Here is a 22,320-nt window from a genome sequence, read left to right on the forward strand (position 1 = left end):
ACATCCTCCTGAAAAATATATTGCACAAAAACAAACGTTGTTGTGTTATTGTCAACGTCGGTCGACTCATCAACCTGGATTGCTTACCGAGGTGACTCATTAATTCTCTCTAACAATTGTGCCTCAGTATCCTCTGCTGTTTCGTCAGTTCATCTAGTTATGGTGCTAGCTGAAAGAGGAACACGTGCTACCTTTTGAACTGTAGCCTCTTCTAAAAGACTACAAATGTCTTTAGCAGTAGGCAGGATCAACTCTTCATCAATAGTAAAGGGCTTCTAAGGTTTAGCAATGCTGTTAGCTACTAAGAATGATGCTCTCAGTACAGACCATTTGATGAATGGTGGCTTTCAATAATTGCTTTGGCTCTTTGTGTTCACTTTTTTTTTTTTCTTTTGAAAAACTCCAAAGGCTTATTTTTTTTAATGCAGAGTGCTTGGTCTCCTTGTGGTGAAGCAGTTTTGAAGGTTTCATGGTTTCATTGGATGGCTGGTTGCCATGTATTATACAAAGTGGACTTGGAGAATGTGAATCACCTGTTGTAATGAACCTATAATTTAAGTAGGATTCTTAGTATTTTCTTTGAAATGCAGCTTTCTTTTTGTAGGCAGTCTGAGAGTCTTCTGCTGTCTCATCATTCCCTCTTTTCAAAGAAGCTCTCCATTGACGTTTGTTTTTTACTCAGTTTGTCTGAGGTTTGTTTGTGGACTTACTAAAACTGTAACTGAGACAAGTGTGCAGTGTGGGAAAGAGGTGTGGACAGAAATGGTAAATAAAATAATGGGGGGGGGTGCGCAGTGCCCGCATGGACTAAAATAAGTATTAGATTCTGCCTTCAAGCCTGCTACCAGATGCAACTGTACAATTGAAGCACATCACCTCACTTGCCACTGTAAAGCCTGCTACCAGATGCAGCTTTATTATCATTTGCCACTCACTCACTGATAGGGTTTTGATATGAGTCTGCAAGCAATTGATTTATTGTGGTCCCTGTGCAGTCAAACCTCTCTGCTAACATTAATCTATATTTACAGCCACTCCCCAGCCCTAGCATTACTACTTCAGCTCCACCTCAGACCATCAAGCATTAGATTCTCATAGGGGCATGCAACGTAGATCCCTCACATGTGTAGTTTACAATAGGGTTTGCACTCCTATGATAATCTAATGTTGCCGCTGATCTGACAGGAGGTGGAGCTCAGGCAGTTATGTGAGTGATGGGGAATGGCTGTAAAGACAGATGAAGCTGTGTTCCCTCACCTGCTACTCACCTCCTGCTCTGCGGCCTGGTTCCTAACAGGGTGTTGAGAACCCCTGGATTATATTGTATGTGATGTCACCATTATATACCTATTATGTATCAGCATTGTGTATCCACTGTATAGACCTATATTTACTTTTTACCACCTCAGAACTGGTTTCAGTTTTTAGTAGATACGGTTACACAGATAGGGCACTTTGTTGAGATACTAGGAAATGTGTTTTGAGGACTTACTCTTTTTCAGTGGTGAAATGAATTCTTTTGGACTGTTACTTCCCCTGAGAAAAATTAGGAATTTTATTTGCCTAAAACTTGAGAGAACTATCAAAACCGTGAGAATTTGTCAAAGATGTAGGAGAGGTACAATGTCAAGGGATACAAGACTGGCATTTTGTGTAATTTTAACCTTGAGACAGTTAGAAATCCTGGAAACTTCTTGAGACACTGAGCAGTCCTTGTGTCAGTCATTATGGAGGAACAAAATTAGATTTCCAGGTGTGCCAAGGAAGAGGAGCCTTGGTACATACTTAAGGATTTAGTCTGGCCCCTGAGGTTCTAAAGCTTACTCGTGATAATTAGCTTACCTTTGAATCATCACAATCTTTTATTAGATTTTGGTGAAATGCTCATAATGTAGTTAGATGGCAATATAAAAAGTAAGTACTTTATTGAGTGAGATAACATCATACAGAGCCTTAAAGTATTTCTTCTATATATCATATACAATATCTGGCACAAACTAAAAAAAAGCTTAGAAGAAGATATGATATGAAAAAAAAAATCCATTAGAAACATACATATAGGATAATGGAGTGTTTTAGACACAAACTTTAAAATAATTATTGTATGTTCAAGGAATTAAAATGTAAGGGAGAGAATAGTAGCACAGGACTGGATACTCAATCAAATGGAAATTCTAGAACTGAAAAATACATTGAGTAAATTAAGAATTCCTTGGATAGAATTAACAGCAGATTAGACACAGCTGAAGGGGGAAATATGAAATGGAAGAGAGATCAGAAGGAAACATTCAAGATAAAGTAAAGAAAGACAAAATGATGACCAAAAAAGGACAGAAATAAATACAAGGAAGATGTGGAAATTGTCTAACCCACATGTGTAATCAGTATCCTAAAAAGAGAAGAGTGAAGACAAATGTAGAACATTATTTGAAGTGATAATGAATAAGAAATTTTCAAAAGTGACAAAGACATTAAGCCACAGATTAAAGAAGTTCTTGGCCGGGCGCGGTGGCTCAAGCCTGTAATCCCAGCACTTTGGGAGGCCGAGACGGGCGGATCACGAGGTCAGGAGATCGAGACCATCCTGGCTAATACGGTGAAACCCCGTCTCTACTAAAAATACAAAAAACTAGCCTGGCGAGGTGGCGGGCGCCTGTGGTCCCAGCTACTCGGGAGGCTGAGGCAGGAGAATGGTGGGAACCCGGGAGGCGGAGCTTCCAGTGAGCTGAGATCTGGCCACTGCACTCCAGCCCGGCGACAGAGCGAGACTCCGTCTCAAAAAAAAAAAAAAAAAAAGTTCTGTGAGCACCAAGGGGCATAAGTACAAAGAAACTCGGAAATATTATAGTAAAACTGCTGAAAGTCAAAACATGAAGACAAAAATTTCAAAGCAGATAGAGGAAAAAGGGCATATTTCCTTTAAAGGAAGAGCATGAAGAATGACAACTAATTTTTTAGCTGAGGAAATGGAATCCAGAATACATGTTTTCAAATAGCTTAAAGACAATAATCATCCATCTAAAATTCTACATAATTAAATATTCTTTAAAATGTAAGCAAAATAAGAGCATTTTTAGAAAAACAACTGAGAGAATTTGACAGTAGTAGGCTTTCAATAAAGGAAATACTAATTACAATAAGTGCCATTGAAGTAGAAGAAAAATGATCCCAGATACTGGATGGAATGTAATGAAATTATAGAGATGATTCTAAATAACTATCATATAAAGCCACAGTAATAATAGTGGCTTGCATATACACAAAATTTAAATACATGGCCCTAATAGCACATAAGTCAGAAAGAGGGGTAAATCAGTATTAAAAAGTCCGAAAGTTGGCCGGGCACGGTGACTCATGCCTGTAATCTTAGCACTTTGGAAGGCTGAGGCGGGCAGATCACTTGAGGTCAGGGGTTTGATACCATCCTGGCCAACATGCAGAAATCCCATCTCCACTAAACATATAAAAAATTAACCAGGCATGGTGGCATGTGCTTGTAGTCCCAGCTACTTGAGAGGCTAAGGCACGAGAATCACTTGAACCCAGGAGGCAGAGGCTGCAGTGAACTGAGATTGCATCGCTGAACTCCAGCCTGGGTGACAGAGACTCTATCTCAAAAAACAAACAAACAAAAATTCCAATTATACTAAGTGTGAGAGACTAAATATTCCAGTTAAAAGCAAAGAATTTTTGAATTGGATATGAAAACAAAACAGCCATTTGCTGCTTAGAAAAGATAAACCTTAAATAAAAATATTTAGAAAAGTTGAAAGTAAAAGGAAGGCATAATAGTTCTTAATTTATGTATAATTCATAGCACAGTGTTGAAATAATGTAAAATTGACCAAACAAAAGAGGACAAAACATAGTGCGATGTTTTTAACCCAATTTTCTTGGTAAGTGGTAGTACCAGGGGACCCCAAAAAACCCAGCAAGAATATAAAACATTTGAATAGCACAATGAACAATTTTGTCTCATTTGATATTTGAGAACATAATACGTTATAATTGAGGCATATACATTGTTTCCAAGAACAAAGGAACTTTCCCAGAATTTACTGTATTCTGGGTTTTAATGCAAGTCTTAACAAATTTAAAAGGATTGAAATAATACAAATTAATAGACCACGGTGAAATAAACACAAAAGTAACTTTTGGTGATTCCATAAAAATAATAAGAAAAACCATTTTTTATACATATACACACACACATATATATATAATTTTATTTTATTTTATTTTATTTATTTATTTTTAGACAGAATCTCACTCTGTCACCCAGTCTGGAGTGCAGTGATATAATCTCGGCTCACTGCAACCTCTGCCTCTCGGGTTCAAGCAATTCTCCTGCCTCAGCCTCCTGAGTAGCTGGGACTACAGGCGTGTGCCACTACACCTGGCTAATTTTTTGTTATTTTTAGTAGAGGTGGGGTTTCTCCCTGTTAGCCAGGATGGTCTTGATCTCTTGACCTCATGATCCGCCCGCCTTGGCCTCCCAAAGTGCTGGGTTTACAGGCATGAGTCACCGTACCTGGGCAAAAAACCCTAGTATAATTTTCATACTGAAAATTTTCATACTTAAAATTACTGAACGATGACACATCAAAATGCATGTGATTCAGCTAAGGAGGGACACTTGTAGCTCTAAATGCATTTATTAGAAGTGATTTTCTAAAAGTCTGAAAATCAATAGTGTAAGAATCCCCTTGAGAAGTTAGAAAAAGAACAGCAGACTGATCCCAAAGAAAGGATAAAGAAAATAAAGACATGATAAAGGAAAGGAACATGAGATAAGAGCATGAATTGATGAAATAGGAAACATGTGATAGAAATGATCCATAAAGCCACCAAAACTCAACAAAGTTGGTTGTTTTTAAAAGTAATAAAATAGGTAAATCCCCACAGAGACTTAGAAACAAAGATTACTGAAATAATCCATGCCAAGAACGAAAAGGGATGTCATGACAGATCATATAGAGTTTAAAAGTTAGTAAGAACATATGATAAGCAACTGTATGACAGTAAATGTGAAAAAGTAGATGAACTATGGCAAATTTCTAGAAAAACAAAACTTACCAGAATTGACACATAAACATTGAAATAATCTTATGTCAAATAACTAGAATTTTTAATTGAAACCTTGTTGCCTCAAAATACAGAAGCATACATACAGATAAACAAATAAAAACAAAACAAAACAAATTCTCCAGGCCCTGATCACTTTACTGGTGAATTTTCCCAAATATTTAAGAGATAAGCATTTAAGAAATAAATAACATCAATCTTTTGCAAACTTTCTGGAAACAGAAATAATTATGTTGAGATTTATCAGGCCAGCATAACCTTGATATAAAAATATGAAAAGGATGTTACAGGTAAGAAAAATTTTAGTATCTTTTCCATGAAGACGATTCCAGCAATTTAGAAAGAAAATAATAGATTTTTTTGGTTCATTCAAAGAATATAAGGTTAGCTAAAATTTACAAAATTTGAATAAGAAAATAGAGAAGTAATGATCTGTAATCTTCTTGAAAGATGCAGAAAAAAGTATAGATAAAATTTAACATGTATTTATGATAAAACCTCTGGTGAACTAGGAATGGAAGCAAATCATTTATGTGGTAAAATGTACAAAGACACATGAAAACTTTACTGCAAACATTATGGTGAAATATAGAAAGCTTTCCCTCTAAGATTGGGAATGGGTTAAGGGTGCTCACTGTCACCACTTTTATTCAACATTGTATTGAAATTTCCAGCCACTGTAATAAGGCAGATATATAATATAATATAATATAATATAATATAATATGTATGTAGGTAATCGGTTGCTGCAAATAACATCAATATAAAAAAATTAATCCAGAGTAATTCTGTATACCAGGAACAGTTTAAACTGATAATTTAAAAGTAATATAATTTATGTTACTGTCAGAACATTAATAACCTAAGGAATAAATCTAATGACTTATATGCAAGATCTTTACACAGAAAACTATAAAATCTTATTGTGAGAAATTAAATAAAATTTAAATATATCTCAGACCAAATTATGACAATTGTTTGAAAAACTCAATGTTATGCAGATGTCTATTGTGCCCAAATTGATCTGTAGATTTAATGTGATCCCAAACAAAATTTTAGCAGGTGTTTTTCTTTTGGAAATTGACATGGTGATTCTAAAATTTACACAAAAATGTGAAGGGTCATTTTCGTATAAATTTTAGAGTCTCCATGTCAATTTCCAAAAGAAAAGCTTTACAAGAACAGAGCTAGAGGACTTTTCTATCCAAATTTTAGAAGAACAAAGCTGGAGGACTTCTCTATCAGATCTCATCACTTATGAAGGTACAATAATTAAGTGTTGTTGCAAAGATAGGGAAATAGACTAATGCACCAAATAGGAATTCCACAGACAGACCTATACATGTATGGGTACTTAATCTATGGCAAAGGTGGAACTACAGAGAGCAATTTTTCTTAATAAATTGTTCTGGGCCAATTGGGTGTACAATTGCAAAAAATGAATATTGAGCCCTACCTCACATCATCATAAACAAAGATCTGTTTCAGATCAATTTTAGATCTAAATGTGGAAGTACAATAATATTCTAGAATATAACAGAGGCAAATATGTTCATATTCATGAATAAACAAAGATTTTTAAAATGGAATTTGAGTAGTAGTATTAATAAAAGAAAAATGATAGACTGAGCTGTATTTATAAGTCTAAAAATCAGTAAGAACATAAAAATTCCATGCTCATGGATCGGAAAAATCAATATTGTAAAAATGTTCATACTGGCCAAAGCAATGTACAGAATTAGTGCTATTCCTATCAAACTACCGGTGTCATTCATCCCAAAATTAGAAAAAGAAAACTATCCTAAAATTCATATATAACTAAAAAAAAGCCCGAGTAACCAAAGCAATCCTAAGCAAAAAGAACAAACCTGGAGGCATCACACTACCTGACTTCAAACTGTACTATAAAGCTACAGTAACCAAAACAGCATGGTACTGGTAGAAAAATGGACATGTAAACCAGTGGAACCGAATAGAAAATTTGAACATAAAGCCACACACTTACAACCATCTGATCTTTCACAAGGCTGACAAAAACAAGCAATGAGGAAAGGACTCCCTATTCAATAAATGATGCTGGATAACTGGCTAGCCATATGCCAAAGATTGAAGCCAGACCCCTACATTTCAACATATACAAAATCAACTCAAAATGGATCAAAGATTGAAATGTAAGACCTCAAATGATACAAATCCTGAAAGACAACCAAGGAAATAACTCTTTTTGACATTGGCCTTGATAAATAATTTTTGGCTAAGTCCCCAAAAGCAATTGCAACAGAAACAAAAATTGACAAGTAGAACCTAATCAAATTAAAGAGCTCTTCACAGCAAAAGAAACCATTAGCAGAGTAAACAGACAACCTACAAAATGGGAGAAGATATTCTCAAACTGTGCGTCTGACAGAGGCCTAATATCCGGAATCTATAGAGAACTTAAGTCCACAGGCAAAAGACAAATAACCCCATTAAAAAATGGGCAAAGGACGTGAACAGACACTTCTCAAAAGAAGACATACAAGCGCCCAACAAACATGAAAAAATGGTCAACATCACTGATCAGAGAAATGCAAATGAGATATCACACCAGTCAGAATGGCTATTTTTAAAAGGTCAAAAAAAATAAAAATAAATAAAAAGCCAGCAGTTTCTGTTGAGACTGCAGAGAAAAGGGAATGCTTAGACACTGGTTGGTGGGAATGTAAATTATTTCAGCCACTATGGAAAATAGTCTGGAGATTTCTTAAAGAACTTAAAACTGAACTACCATTTGACCCAGCAATCCCATTACTGGGTATATGCCCAAAGGAAAATGAATCATTCTACCAAAAAGACATATGTACTTGTTTGTTCATTATTGTGCTATTCACAGTAGCAAAGACATGGAATCAATCCAGGTGCCCATCAGTGGAAGATTAGATCAAGAAAATGTGGTACATACATACCATGGAACATTATGCAGTCATAAAGAAGAGAGAAATCTTCTCTTTTGCAGCAACATAGATGCAGTTGGAGGCCATAATCCTAAGCGAATCAATGCAGGAACAAAAAATAAAATAAACCAGACATAAAATTAAATATAGTATATTCTGTTGATATAAAGTTCAGCACCAGGAAAAACAGAATTATGGGCTTAGAAGTTATGATAGGGATTGCCTATGATTGTGTAGTGATTTGAACGAGTAGCAGCAAAGCTTCAGGAGTGGTTATGTGTTCACTTTGTGATAATTCATTGAACTTAAGATTTTTATACTTTTGGCATATATATTATACTTCATAAAATTTATTTAGAAAATGTAAATCTGTTTGATTTGACTTATATGCTAAAAGATTATAATAATTTGACATATGAAAAGAGGGTCAATTTATTATGTAAAGTTAGCAAAATACAATTTTATTTTCAGTGTTAGAAAAGGATGGAGACATAAAAGTTCAGTCATTTCTGCTGTCCTACTCCTTTAGGAGTAGTTGCATCTGGTTTATTTACATTTAGTAAGAGAAATAAACATCTTGAACTTATAGGAATTCCTGATGCTCAAAATGATTCCTTTTATGTTTTTGGTATGTTTTGCTGATTAATATTATCTTTGCTCAAGGACTTTAACTTTGGTGTAATGATTTTGAGTATTGGGGTCACTGTGATCTTGATTTTATAGCTTTGTTAAATGAGGCATCTCATAACTTTCTTTACATATGTTTGTACAACTGATAATAGGAGCCTACATCTTCATTATTTTACTATGTGAAGACATTTCTCTGATAGTGGAGACCTCAGATTTTCTTGGCCTATTGTTTAGGTCCTTTCCTCAATTGTTGTGCCTGTGAAAAAGCACAGTAAGTTTTAACACATAAAGAATATATTAAACTTTACCATTTATAACTTTCAGCTGTAATTATCAACTTGTGTTTTAAAAAAATTTTTTTTCCAGTGAGGGAAAAACGACTTCAGTTATATTTCTTTTTTTGAGATGAAGTTTTGCTCTTGTTTCCCAGGCTAGAGTGCAGAGATAATTTAAATAAGTACTTATCTCTGTAGCTTTGCTTTTCACAGTGATTAAAAAATTTGTAGTACTTATTTTTTACTAGTTCTCTTTTGTAAATTGGGAAATATTACATATGGACAAAAGACTGTATGATAGTATGTATATATAGTTTCAAAACCATAATAAAATGAATTCCCTGCCTACCTATGCTAAGAAAGAGGACATTACAATACACTAGAAGCCCCCATGTGTTCCTTTATGATTGTACCCCTTATATTATCCCCCTCCATTATTCTTAATATTGTGTTATTTCCTTGCTTTTCATTGCACGTTTTTACCCTCCATATATGTATTTGGCTGCAAACCTTTCATTTAGTTTTTCTGTTTTTAAATTTTGCATATATTGTTTATCATTGTATGCTTTCTTCAGAGATCTTTAAAAAGTAAACTCTATGCTCTGGAGATATATTTTAATGGAGAGAGGCAGACAATAAATATGGAAATAAGTAAAATGTATTTTAAATGATAATATGGGCTATGAAGAAAAAAGAAAGCATGAAAGGAGGATAGGGAGTTTCAGATTGTTGCATTTAAAACGAGTGGCCAGAGAAGACCTCATAAAGCATCTTAATAAAACCTGAAGGTGATTAGGCAGTGAGCCATGCAAATAGCTGGGGGACCGGTGTTTTAGGAGGAGGTCCAGCTAGTGCAAAAGACTTGAGATGGGAACATCCTTGTCATTTGGAACAGCAAAGGGGCTAGTGTAGTTGAGTGTCTTGGAGTAGGATGGAAATTATCTTCCCTTAGAGAAATAATTGGAAACCCAATCATGTAGGGCCTTAGAAAACATTGTAGAGCTTTTGTTTTGGTATGGGTAGACTTTGAGGGTTTTGAACAGATATGTGACATATCTGACATATGTGACATGCTCTGACTTAGATTTTTACAGGAGCAGTGTTATAATTATGATGCAAGAGCAGAAGCAGGAAGACCATTTAGGAGGCTATTTTAATGATTTAAGAAAGAGATGACAGTATCTGGAACCATAGAGGCCAATGTGAAGGTAGTGAGAATTGGTTGGATTCCGAATATATTTTCAAGGTAGAAGCAACAGGAATTGAAAAAACTAGGGGACTGGATATAGAGTGGATGAGAGAGAGAGAGAGAGAAAGAGAACAATGAAAGATGAAGCAGGCGTTTGGCTTGAAGACCTGAAAGCAGGGAGTTGGCATTAGTTGGGATGATGAATTTTGTGGGAGAAGTAGGTTTGGTGTCAGGAAGAATGGAAACTTGGTTTTAGACATGTTTAATTTGAGATACATATTATACAGTTTGTGGATATGTTAAATAGGTGGCTGAATGTAGAAATTTCAGGATCTGAACACTCTAATTTTCTGGTCAAAGAGATGAGGAGAAACAACCAGAAAAGGAGACTGAGAATGAGCGGTTAATGAGTTAGGAGGAAAACTGGGAGAATATAGTATTCTAGAAGCCAAGAGCATATTTCAAAGGAGAGAGAATTTGTCAGAAGCTGCTGATTGGTAAACTAATATGAGGATTGAGTAATGGTCATGGAATCTGGCAAACCAGTGCTTTTTGCTGAACTTGACAAGAGAAGTTTCAGTGGGTGGTGAAGTGAAGTCTTGACTGGCATGTGTCAAATAAAGATAGGAGAAGAGGAATTAAAGAAACATACTAACATCTTTTTTGAGGAGTTATAAGGAAAGGAAAGAAACAGGGTAACAAGTGGTAAGGGATTTGGGACAAGAGTTTTTTTTTTAAGTTTGGAGAAATAATTATGTTTGTAGCTTAACAGGAAAGATTAAGAAGATGTAAGAAATAATGCAAAAAATAAAGGGAATAATTTGCTAGAGGGGTGTACTTAAGAAAACAAGTAGCAATGGGATCTAATGAACAAATAGAGTGGTAAACCTTACCTAGGAAGAGCATGGGCACTTTATTCATAGGAACAGATATGAAGTCAGGTTATTTGAATACAAATACAGGTAAATAAGTAGAGGTGGGGAGAACTGTTGAAAATTTTGATTCTTTTTATTTTCTCAGTAAAGTAGGAAGTAGAGTCATCAGTTGAGGGTGAGAAGATAGTGGAAGCTTGAGATTTGAAAAGAGAAGTATGAAATGATCATTTAGGAGGGAGGAAGGAAGAGTGAATGAGTTAGGGAAGTGTAGTAGGACCCTTGGCAGAATTTTCCCATGTGAGAGACCTTAATGTGCGAACACAGATCCTTTTTATATTTTCTGCTCCACTGTGGATGCATACTGGAACTGTCCTCAGTTTTCACTATTATGAGCAATTGTAGCAAAAATGTTCTTATTTTGTCTTCTATTGTTTCACGACAAGTTTGCCTAAGCTATTTACTTAATAGTATAAATGCTTGGTCATGCTCTACTTTACCCAACTATACACCAACCTCATCTTACTAATTCGCACTTCTACCAGTGGTGAATGAGAGTTCCCATTTCTTCTCAACAATCTCATTAAGATTTGATGTTTTTCATTTTTGAATATTTTTTTGCCAATATGGTGAATATAAAATGGTGTCCTATTTTGGTTTTTGTGTTTCCTTAATTGCTAATGAGGTATAACATCTTTTTATGTTTATTGGCCAAACAACTACTCTTTGAAATTTTCACCCATTTTGTCATATGTAGTTGTTTGTGTACACTTTTTTAATAATAACTTTTTGTTAGTTTTACATTTTGCAAACATTTTATCTCCCAGATTGTGGATCATCTTTCTACTCTTTGTGTGATATTTGATAAACAAAATTTATTAATTTTAATAGCAGAAGTTGTCAGTATTTTATGGATTTTGCTTGTGTCTTGCTTAAATAATACTTACCTTAGCGTTTTCAATATTGCCTTCCACACATTTAGTCTTTAACCCAACTGGATAAGGATCCTTTTTTTTTTTTTTTTTTTTTTTTTTTTTATGTGCACGACCAGTGCTCATAGAACTATTTATTGAAAAGTCCATTCCATTAGTGGTCTGCAATGCTAATAGTTATTTTGGTTGGAATTACTTCCAAGTGATTAATATTTTGTATGCTTTTTAAAGTGAAATCTGTATTCATTTCCTACTGCTACTATAATAAACTGTCATAGACTTGGAGGCTTAAAACAACAGAAATTTCTCTTCCCACAGTTCTGTTGTCTAAAAGTTTGAAATCCAGGTGTCAACAAGGCCACGCCCTCTTGAAAGCCTGCAGGGAAGAATCCTTCCAGCCTTTTCCAGCGTTTGGCAGCTCCAGGCATTCCTGGGCATACTTCGGTTGTAGCTGCATTACTCCAGTCTAAAAGTCTTGGACTGCATATGGACTACTTCTTGTATGTTTGTATGTGTCTGAACGTGGCCTTCTTAAAAGGACAACAGTCACTGGATTTAGGACCCATACTGGTTTAATATTAGATCTATATGATCTTATTTTAACTTAACTATCTGCAAAGACCCTATTTTCAAACTAAGGTCACATTCCAAGGTTCCAGGTGAGCAATTTTGGGAGGACAGTATTCATTCAACCAGTACAATATCTTTTAGTTTCTTTTTCTGTTTGTGATTTGATAGACTGAAAGACAATTGAATTTTTTTTTTTTTTTTGAGACGGAGTCTCACTCTGTCGCCCAGGCTGGAGTGTAGTGGTGCGATCTCGGGCTCACTGCAAGCTCCGCCTCCCAGGTTCACGCCATTCTCCTGCCTCAGCCTCCCGAGTAGCTGGGACTACAGGCGCCCGCCACCACGCCTGGCTAATTTTGTTTTGTATTTTTTAGTAGAGACGGGGTTTTACAGTGTTAGCCAGGATGGCCTCGATCTCCTGACCTCGTGATCCACTCGCCTCGGCCTCCCAAAGTGCTGGGATTACAGGTGTGAGGTGACTGATTTTTATATTACTCGTATGTCTAACAGTTTGCTGTATTTTTGTAATTTATGTGTAGATTTTTTTAATTTTTTTTTTTTTACAATAGTTGATCAGATTATATACAAATAATGACAGTTTCGTTTCTTCCTTTCTGGGTCTTACAGCTTTATATTTTTCTTGTCTTATCATTTCTGCTATAACCTTCAGCTCATTGTTGAATAGAAGTGTGATAACAGGCATCTGTTTTATTCCTGAGCTTTTAAAAAATGCTTTCAGTGTTTCTTCACTAAGAATGATGTTCATTCTGGGTGTTTTAGATATCACTATAAAGAAAGGTCTCTTTTTTCCTGGTTTGATAAGGGTTTATATTATGAATGGATGCTGGATTTTGCCAAAAGCTGTTTTAGGAATTACTTACTTGATTTTTCTACTAAATAATTTAATGTGGAATATTATTTTAATTTACTTTATTATTAACTCAACTTGGGTTAAATCAAACTTAGTCATAATGTATTATGTGTGTTTTTAGTTTGCTAGTTATTTTTATAAGGATTTTTACATTGATGTTAATATGTGAGATTTGCACATGGTTTTTTCGCGTTATTCGTATCAGCTCTTTGGTGGTGTTATTTTGGGCTTTTAAAATGAGTTGGGGAGTATTCTTTTTAATACTCTGGAACATTTAAAACATATATAAATGTATATATGATTGGAATTTTTTTACCTATTTTAAAATAATAAACTTTGGGCCAACTAGGTCTGACCTTTTCTTCAGTGTATAGAATTTTAACTACTGAATTCAATATAATAGTCATAAGAATATTCAGATATTCTATTTGTTGTTGAGTCTGTTTTGGTAAGATATATTTAAAGGAATTTATCCATGAAACTGATATCTTCAGTTAAATTGTTATAAAGATGTTCATATATTCTATCTGGATCTTTTAATATCTGCAATATCTGTAGTTGTGTTCCCTTTTAATTATTTTTAATACATTTATTTATATCTATAGAGCTATGTATTGTTTTTGAACAGAGTTGCTTACATGATGCCCTCTTAAGCATATATATTTTTAAATGTATTTACTAAAAAACAAAGATATTCTCTTACATGGAATCAAATTTAGAAAATAACATGGATAGACTATTATAATCTAACACTTATTTAATTTTTTAATTGTACCAATATTTTTTACAAATTATAACTTATTAAAGTTGCTGGATTCGATTTTTTTCTTTTTCTTTTTTTTTTTTGAGACAGGATCTCACTCTGTTGCCTATGTTTGAGAGCAGTGGTGTGATGTAGGCTCACTGCAACCTCTGTGTCCCAGGTTCAAGCGATACTCTCACTTTAGACTCCTGAGTCACTGGGACCCCAGATGGGTGCCAACAGGGCCGACTAATTTTTGTATTTATTAGGGACTGGGTTTTGCCGTGTTGCCCTGGCTGGTCTCGAACTCCTGAGGTCAAGCCATCCGCCCACCTTGGCCTCCTGAATTGCTGGGATTACTGGTATGAGCCAGATTTGATTTCTTAATAAATTTTCATGAATGTTCACTAATGTGATTGGCCTGTGGTTTTCACTTTTTATACTCTCCTTCTCAGATTTTGATACTTTTTTCCTTACCGAGTTTGGGTATCTTTTCCTGATCCAGGATTATATCCACGAGCACGCAGACATTTAGTTGTCATGTCTTTTTAGTCTCTTTTAATTTGGAATAGTCGTGCTCTTTCATTTGAAGTATGTGCCTGGTTTGGGTTTATCTGATGTTTCTACATGATTAGATACACATTTTGTATTTTTGTTAGGAATACCAAAATGTCATATTCTTCTCCCATGGCTGGTGAAGTTAAATTGTTTGTGAAAAAACCTTTTTTATTGAGATAAAAGTCATAACATAAACTTGTTAATTTTGATCATTTAAAACAGTAAAATTTAGTGGTTTTCAGTATATTCATAATATTGTGCAACTATTACCACTACTTCCAGAATATTTCCATCAGCCTCAAAAGGAACCCCATACCTGTCTATTCTCCCTATCTCCATCTTCTGGCAACCACTAATTTAATTTCTCTTTCTCTATGGATTTGTCCAATCTGGATATTTTGTATATATGGAATTGTACAAACATGGCCTTTTGTGTGTGGCTTCTTTCACTTATTGTAATTTTTTTCCAGAGTTCATCCATATTATACCATGTATTAGTGCTTCATTGTTTTTGTTATGTCTGAATAATATTCCATTATCTCAATATACCATATTTTAAAAATCTATTTGTCAATTAATAGACGTTTGGGTTGTTTTCACTTTTGACTATTAAAAATGAGGCTGCTGTGAATATTTCTGTAAAGATTAAGTTTTATATCTTGGTAAAAGTGGTATATTTTAGTTTTCTCAATGGTAAAGATACTATTTTTCCTTTTAAATTAATAACTACCTTATTGGGAGATACTTTCAGATTATGTAAATATTTTATTTCTTATTAAACCTTTACATAATAGTTTTAATACCCATTGATGATTCTCACTAGAAAGAGTTATTACTGTGATGGTTACTAAGTGGTTATATTTCATTATTCCTTCTTAGTCTCCCCAGCCTGTATATTCATTTATATCAGTATGAATTCATGTGTTTTTATTTTATTTAATGTTTTATAATCAATTGCTATTCTCTATTCTTTTTGCTTATATTGTCCCAGATTTGCCCAGTGAGCTCCTTTCAGTCAGGCGTCTGTATTCTTTAGATATGTCCCCATCATTCTCTGTGCACTCCTTTACCTTCTGCACAAAAATTTGATTCACATCTTGTACTCTCCCTGCCCCAGTGCTGGAATAAGTCATTTCCCCCAAGGAACCTAGGTTCCTTTTAGTGGAGAATGTTATTTAAAAACTAAGATTAGAGAACTAGACATGCTTATTGCTGTTTTGATGTAATTTTTCCCCAGACCGTTTCAGCAGATATAGCTAGAAAATACACACACACACACACACACACACACACACCCCTCTATATCCATTTATCCATTTATAGATCTGGGCATATATCTGTAGCTCTACATATGTATCTGTGCTTAAATGCTGTCTGTCTAAATTGCATAATGAGCCATACATCATTACAGGGATCATTTTTGCCTTCCCCTCTTTCACATTTGTAAATCTCTTCTGCCAGTGAGAAACTTGGTTTCCATTTTACGCTTTATGCATTACAAAATATTTTTGTATATTTTTCATGAAGTATGAGGAATAAGATTTACTTTTTCCATTTAATATACCATATCTGGTAAAGCAGATGTAATTTTAATCCCCACCTTTTTTTTTTTTAACAATAGACTTTATGTTTTAGAGCAGTTTTAGTTTAATGGATAAATGAGCAGAAAGTACAGAATGTTTCCAAATACTCCCTTATCACCCCATCCCTAGGTCCTCTGTTATAAGTGTCTTGCGTGAATATGGTACATTTGTTACAATCAATGAGTCAGTGTTGATAAATTACTCATTAACTAAAGTCCATAGTTTATGTTAGGGTTCACTTTTGTGCTGTATATTCTATGGATTTTCACAAATGTATAGTGACATGTATCTACCATGATCATTTCATACAGAATATTTTAATTTTCCTAAAAATAACCTGTGCTCTTCTTGCTTATCTCTTCCTCCCTCCAAACTCTTGGCAACCACTGATATTTTTACTGTCTCCGTAGTTTTTCCTTTTCTAGAATGTCATAAAGCTGGAATCATGTACTACGTAGGCTTTTAATTTTGGCTTCTTTCACTTAGCAATAAGCATGTAAAGTTCCTTTATGTCTCTTCATGACATAATAGCCTATGCCTTTTATTGCTGAATTATGTTCCATTGTATGGAAACCATCTTTTGTTTATCCACTTACCTATTGAAGAACATCTTGATTGCCTCCAAATTTTGACAATTATGAATAAAGCTGCTATAAACATCTGTGTGCAGGTTTTTGTGTGTACATATTTTCAGCTCATTCAGGTAAATACCTTGGAGCGCAATTCCTGGATGGTAAGATAAAGTTATGTTTAGTTTTGTGAGAAACTGCCAAAGTGGCTGGCTGTATCATTTTTCATTCCCAGCAGCAATGAATGAGAGTTCCTGTTGTTCTAGATCCTTGCCATCTTTTGTCAGCATTTTAGATTTTAGCTATTCTAATATGTGTGTAGTGGTATCCCATTGTTATTTTAATCTGCATTTCCCTGTGACATGTAATGTGGGACATCTTTTAACGTGTTTATTTGACATCTATATGTCTTCTTTGGAAAGGTGTCTGTTCATATCTTTTGCCTTTTTAAAAATTGAGCTTGTCGTTGACTTTTCAGGGATCCTTGCATATTTTGGATACCAGTCCTTTATCAGCTTTATGTTACAAATATGTTCTCCCAAGCTGTGGCTTGTTGTTTCATTCTCATAACAATGCCTTTCACTGAGGAGAGGTTTTCAATTTTAATAGAGTCCAAATTATGACTTTTTTTTGCATCATTTATGCTTTTGTTGCTGTATCTAAAATGTCATCACCAAACCCAAGGTCACCTAGATTTTCTCCTATGTTATCTTCTAGGAGTTTTATATTAAATAATTTTGGTCTTACATTTTTTACATTTAGGTCTGTGATCTATTTTGAGTTAATTTTTGTAAAAGATGTAAGGTCTGTATCTAGATGATTATTTCTATTATTGCTGCTGTGATGCCCTGTTGTTCCAGCAATATTTGTCCAATAGACAATCCTTTCATTGTTGAATTGTTTTTTCTATTTTGTCAAAGATCAGTTGACTATATTTGTATGTGTCTATTTCTGAGCTCTCTATTATGTTTCCTTGATTTATTCGTCTATTGTTTTGCCAGTCCCAGGGACTGACTTGATTACTGTAGCTTTATAGTAAGTCCCAAAGCCAGGTAGTGTCAATCTTTGACTTTGTTCTTCTTCAATATTGTGCTGGCTATTTTAGGTCTTTTGCATTTACATATAAATTTAGTAAATTTATTACTAAGAATCTTACTGGTTTTGATTTGTATTACACTGAATCTGTATATCAAGTTGGGAAGAACTGGCATATTGCCAGTATTAGTTTTCCTATCTGTGTTCATGTACTATCTCTTTATTTATTTAGATTTTTGGTTTCTTTTATTGTTTGTAGCTTTCCTCATACCAGTCTTGTACATATTTTGTTAGGTTTATACCTCAGTATTTGTCTTCTTTTGGTTCTAATGTAAATGGTATTGTGTTTTTCTACTTGTTCACTGCTGGTGTATAAAAAAATCAATTGTGTGTTACCCTTGTGTCCTGCAACCTTGCTATACTAGCTTATTAGTTCTAGAGGGCTTTTTGTTGTTGTTGTTGTTGTTGATTCTTTGGGATTTACTTCGTAGACAGTCATATCATTTGTGAAAAAAGACAGTTTTATTTCTTCCTTCCCAATCTGTATAACTTTTATTTCCTTCTCTTATTGCAGTAGCAGGGACTTCAACGAAAATGTTGAATAGAAATGGTGAGATGAAACATCCTTACTTTATTCCTTTTCTTGGAAGGAAAACATTGTTTCTCACCATTAAATATGATGTTTTTATAGATGTTTATCAAGCTGAAGTATTTTCCCTCTATTTCTAGTTTGCTGAGTTTTTATCATGACTGAATGTTGAATTTTGTCAATGCTTTTTCTCCATCTATTGATATGATCATATGATTTTCTTTGTTAGCTTATCAACATGATGGATTGAATCAATTGACTTTGAATGTTGAACCAGCCTACCATACTTGGAATGAGTTCTACCTGCTTCATTATTGTATTTAAATTATCTTAGCTTAGCTTAAATATTGCTCTAGTAGAGAATATTTTGTTCTTTGATCCATATTATTAATTTACTGTTCACTAGATTATAGTTTTTCTTGTTTGTTTTATAAAGAAAAATTAGAGACCAGAGACTATTTTATTTTATTTTATTTTATTTTATTTTTGTGATGGAGTCTCACTCCGTCACCTGAGCTAGAGTGCAGTGGTGCGATCTCAGCTCGCTGGAACCTCCGCCTCCTGGGTTCAAACGATTCTTCTGCCTCAGCCTCCTGACTAGCTGGGACTACAGGTGTGCACTACCACGCCCAGCTAATTTTTTGTATTTTTAGTAGAGACGGGATTTCACCATGTTGGCCACCCTGGTCTAGAACTCCTGACCTCGTGATTCGCCCACCTCGGCCTCCCAAAGTGCTGGGATTGCAGTCGTGAGCACCATGCCCGGCCGGGGCTGTATTTTTTCTTAGCTTACCTCTCCTCCTGGGGAAAAGTTCTGAGCTACTGCTTTGGAGTTGTAGGTTGGTGGGCTTAGTGGCCTGGTCCTCTTAGAGTGACACCACTACTTTATGTGCAGAGCACTAGATGGAGATAGTAGTCTCTGGAGTCTTCTCAGCTTGGGTCTTTTGGCATGCAACCCTCTGCCTCATGAGTGAGGTGGGATGAAGACTTTTGGGTCCCATGTTGTTAATCTGCAGGAATTGGTGTATAGCTACCACCCTATGAGTGGCCACTGGGCAGAGGAAGAGCACCCAGACCTCTCATGATCTTTCCCAGAACAGAGCTTCTGTAACCCAGAGCTGGAGGGAATGAGAAGTGCTGGTATCCTGCCACTCCTAGTGAGATATCGCTGGCCTGGAGTGGGAGTTGAGGGATGAAGGGGCCTTATGTTCTTGGCTTTACTTGCCTGTGGTAGAATTTCTATCATGCTGAACTGATTGTGTGTGTGTGAGGCAGGGGTGAGGGGGTTGGGGTAAGTAATGTATCTATTGCCATAGACTATTGCTGTTCTTTTTGAGTAAATGTTTCTTTATTTGGTGTTGCTCTTAGTAAGATTTTCTGAGAAGGTTAATGGTTGCTTTTTATAATTTTTACCAATTATAATTCTTTTCCTAGTGGGAGTGTTTGTGGAACTCCTCATGTTACCATTCTGTAACTGAGCTTCATATTCTTTTTCCTTCTTTTTTTTTTTTTTTTTGAGACAGAGTCTCACTCTGTTGCCCAGGCTGGAGTGCAGTGGTGCGATCTTGGCTCACTGCAACCTCTGCCTCCTGGGTTCAAGCGATTCTCCTGCCTCAGCCTCCCGAGTAGCTGGGACTATAGGCGTGTGCCACCATGCTCGGGTAATTTTTTGTATTTTTAGTAGAGACAGGGTTTCACCGTGTTAGCCAGGATGGTCTGGATCTCCTGACCTCGTGATCCACCTGCCTTGCCCTCTCAAAGTGCTGGGGTTACAGGCGTGAGACAACACCACGCCTGGCTGAGCTTCATATTCTTTAGGAATTAATTGGTATTATAATCATGGTTTTAGAGCTATTACATATACTATACTAGCTATACTTTACATATTAGCTATGTTTATGTATATAATAATTCTAACTTCTAATTGTTTGTATCAGGGTGTTAGAGTAGTTATTTAGTATTTATTTATATTGCCATGCACCTTTACTACATATCCATTCATTCAGATCAGTTATAATTGTGAGCATATATTTATAATACTTTCTCTCAGAATTATACTTTAATTAAAAAATTTTATATTAATTTTAATGTTTCACAAGATGCATTGCAATTGTAATTTTTGATTACACACAAAATATTTATCTCAAATATATATATCTTGAGCAAATGTACCTATTCATAAATGAGTACAATCTATAGACTCCACTTAGGTAAGGTACAAAAACAGCAAATGAATTTATGCTGTTAGAATAGTGGTAATATTCTTATAGTTTTTTAGGTGAGTGCTGATTACTTAGTTGTGTTCATGTTGTGAAAAATCATTGAGTTTTAGACTTCTGTTATGTGCAGTTTTATGCATGTTATACTTAAATAAAAACTTAACATTTTATTATGGGGTCTGTATGAGTTATACAGTTTTAAACAAATACAGTTTAGACTAAATTTACTACATTTAACATTTTACTTATTTGGTATTTTAAAATTATGTTTTGAGCCTCTAGTTTTAAGATGGCTTGTTTCCTATCTTTGTAACTGAAAAAATAATTTATAACATAAATTATTATGAGTATTAAAAATTCTTTTTGATATTGTGTCTCCTCAAAGCATTTTAAGATGCTATGAACCTCAAAATATTTTTTTTGAAATATTGAAGTTTAGAGGTCATTTATAAATTGTTAAAAAATATGTTTTTCCCACCACAATTCCAGGGAAAACTCTATATGCAAAGTACACCCTTTATATAATATATATAAAATCAGGGAGGTCATTTTATCCTTTGTAATACATTTTTAAATTTTATTCTGTAGGACTATTTTGAAAGAAAGTGGGTTTGCCAGATACCTTCATTCAGCTGTTCTTATCAATGGAGCTATGCTTATTTTTGGAGGAAATACCCATAATGACACTTCCTTGAGTAACGGTGCAAAATGTTTTTCTGCCGATTTCCTGGCATATGACATAGGTATGTATCTGTTAGGATTGTACAAAGTAGGAAATATCAGAAATTTTCCATATAGATATTCTCAAATACATTAATTGATAGCATGTGTATATGTCATTTTAGAGATAAGTGATAGAATATGAATGGAATTCTTTCTAATTTCAGCATAGTAGTATTATAGTAATAGAGCCATGAGAACAGAAGTACTGAGCAGAAGTAGTGGTAGATACAGAGGAGTACAAAAAGCTAGATTTGGATGTCCTTTTTGATGACTTTTTATGTTGTTTCCCTTTGTGAACACAATTATCAGTTTATTGTGTTTGCTACATATTAATTTTGATAATGGGTAGATATGGAATACTGTCAAATTATGTAAATTTTTATACATAGTAGGAATGTAAACATTTTAGATTTTAAGGGATAAGCAAAAATATATTTTATATTAAACATTTCAGATATACTTACTAAGTATAGGAATCTGATAGAACTGGAGAAAGGAATAGAGATAGTAGAGCTAAAGAAATAAGATTTTGAGACGAAATGGAAACCCAGATGTATCTGGGAAACAACTACATAAGCATGTTTTCCCAAAGAACCAAAAACAGAATGCATTTATACGACTCACCAGTTTTAGTTATGCAATGTAGTCCTATCAATTTCTGAATATTTACGTGAATGTATTTATTGAAATACTAAATTTAGGTATCCAGTAGACCCTTGTAGTGAAAACATTGTTTTTCTATGTATCAAACTATATATAAAACCTAGCTGATATTTAAAATATACTTATCAGTACTTAAGAGCACCTTTTATCGAGGCTATAAAGTATTATACCAATTTGAAGCAATTAGGAAACATTTTTATAAGTAAAAATAAAAGAATAACACATTTAATAGATGTAAGAAGTATACTTTTTCTCTTAAACCTCGTAAAGGCACATAATCTGCTT

At 34.5% G+C, this 22,320-nt stretch overlaps 1 protein-coding gene across 10 annotated transcripts in view; it reads left to right on the forward strand.

Annotated features, from left to right (window-relative positions):
- The window catches only part of ATRNL1 (attractin like 1), an 842,049-nt gene that overhangs the window by 116,541 nt on the left and 703,188 nt on the right, over nucleotides 1–22,320 (forward strand). For 9 of the 10 annotated variants that reach the window (XM_045362239.3, XM_074002848.1, XM_005566518.5 and 6 more), the window contains one exon: nucleotides 21,238–21,392. The exons of the other annotated variant lie outside the window; for it this stretch is intronic. In XM_045362239.3, the coding sequence (XP_045218174.1) occupies nucleotides 21,238–21,392 (155 nt within the window). The remainder of the gene's footprint in view (nucleotides 1–21,237; nucleotides 21,393–22,320) is intronic. 10 annotated transcript variants of the gene reach the window in all.

The sequence above is a fragment of the Macaca fascicularis genome, chromosome 9, assembly GCF_037993035.2.
Source record: "Macaca fascicularis isolate 582-1 chromosome 9, T2T-MFA8v1.1".
NCBI classification, from domain to species: Eukaryota; Metazoa; Chordata; class Mammalia; order Primates; family Cercopithecidae; genus Macaca; species Macaca fascicularis.